General features: G+C 37.1%; 1 protein-coding gene across 1 annotated transcript; it reads right to left on the bottom strand.

Moving 5' to 3' along the window:
* Positions 1-377: 377 nt before the first annotated feature.
* On the bottom strand, positions 378-1028 carry LOC145291128 (uncharacterized). Its single transcript, XM_080136643.1, has one exon. It carries the CDS (start codon positions 1026-1028, stop codon positions 378-380), a length of 651 nt encoding a protein of 216 aa, XP_079992769.1.
* Between the last annotated feature and the right edge of the window lie 826 nt (positions 1029-1854).

Genomic DNA, 1854 nt, shown 5'->3' with positions numbered 1-1854 from the left:
TTTTAAATCTTCTATATGAGATGTTTCTGATTCAGACATTATCGACAAATCGTCGATGTAAATAAACACACACTCCACATTTATAAATATATTGTCCATGAAGCATTGAAAGGTAGCTCCAGCGTTTCAAATTCCGAAGGGCATATGTAAATACTCATACGCACCAAAAGGAGTTACGACTTATTTACATGTATCTGATGGTATGCTTTCAATAAGTCCAGTTTTGAAAACACCTTATTTTTCAGCTTAGAAGAAATACTTTGTATGTGTGGAACAGGATACCGATCGGGTTTTGTGATTGCATTAAGGAATCTATAATCACCACAAGCTCTCCATTCACCAGATGTACTCTTTGGTACCATATGGAATGGTGATGCTTATGGTGACGTAGATTGTCTAATAATTCCTGCTTGTAATAAAGTTGTGAATTCCTTTTTAGCAGCATCAAATTTTTCTTTAGACAGTTGACGAACTTTACAAAAGGTTGGCTTGTTGTCTCCTGTGTCGATGTGATGCTTCACTTTTGAGTTGTCATTGACATCATCTTTCGCTCTTGGCAGAATTAGAGAATTGAATTCTCTCAGTAGGGATTGGATTTCAGGATGTTGATCTTTAATATTATTAATATATACTTTCTGATTGACTTGATTGATAATGGATACTTGTTGAGCACACTTGGTGTTTGAATCAATTAATTTATTTTTACAATCAATTAGTATTCCAAAATGTAATAAGAAGTCTAAGCCGAGAAGAGGATTTACAATATTGGCAATGACAAAAGTCCAAGAATATGTGGGTCGTAAAGCGTATATACTAATTTCGACTAAAACTTCGCCAAATACTTCAATATTTTGTCCATTAGCTGTGGTTAGTCTTGCTGGAGTTGGATTTATTAAGAGACCTCCAGCATAATCTAGTGGCAGAATAGATACTGATGCGCCAGTATCGATGATAAAATTGATTTTTGTGCGACTTTTGCTTCTACTTCTACCAAAGGCAGACCGGAGGTTGCAAAAGCAATCTGCCATATTAGTTTCTGAATTAGGCTTAGATACAGGAGCTGGTGATGATGACCTAGAACTTGGTTGTATTTGACAATTACGTTTGTTAGGCCACTTACACCAGCGTTTACATGTGTGTGAATTGCTGCCAAAGTATAAATAACCTCGGCATACTTTCGGTTTCTGATTAGCTCCGAATGGTCATAGGCCGAAGGGGATTTGGTTAGAGTTACTAGTTTGATTTGTAGTCTTTGGACTTCTTTGCTGATTAACAAAGTTTACTTGGTTAGCCTCTTTTTGCAGTATCGGCATTAATTGGTCAGGTTACCTAGTTGTTCCAAAGTGAGGTTCTTTTAAGCAGCGATTACGGGCGTGATTGTGGGTGGCAGGACTTGTATGAACCTATGCTTCACTAAATCATCACCTACGCTGACTTTAGTAGCAGTCATCATTAATTCTCGTAGATAGTGTGAGGGTCTACTAGTCATTTTAGTTTCACTCATTAACTTGGCGAATAATTCAGGTTTAGTTTTCTCGTAGATATTAATGACGGCAACTTTTAATTCCTCGTAGCTTCTCTTTTCTAGTTTGACTTGGACGTAATTTTGCTATAAGTTATGGTGGCAAGTTAGAGAGTACATGATAGAATTTAGTGGCTTCTACTGTGATGTTTCGGATCACAAATTGAGCTTCAATTATGGCGAACCATTCATTGGTGGCAGTTTCTATCAATGGCGGCACCCGAACAGCAACAGCATTGAAGCACTCAGTTTCAGTCGTGGTGAAGAATTTGTGTATATTTGTTTGTAGTCAGGGTCACCAATTTGTAGATTTTGTGAATACTTTCAAGAGA

Source organism: Euprymna scolopes, chromosome 12 (genome assembly GCF_053919585.1).
Source record: "Euprymna scolopes isolate OS-2025 chromosome 12, ASM5391958v1, whole genome shotgun sequence".
NCBI lineage: Eukaryota > Metazoa > Mollusca > Cephalopoda > Sepiida > Sepiolidae > Euprymna > Euprymna scolopes.
This window is presented reverse-complemented; position numbering and strand designations above follow the sequence as displayed.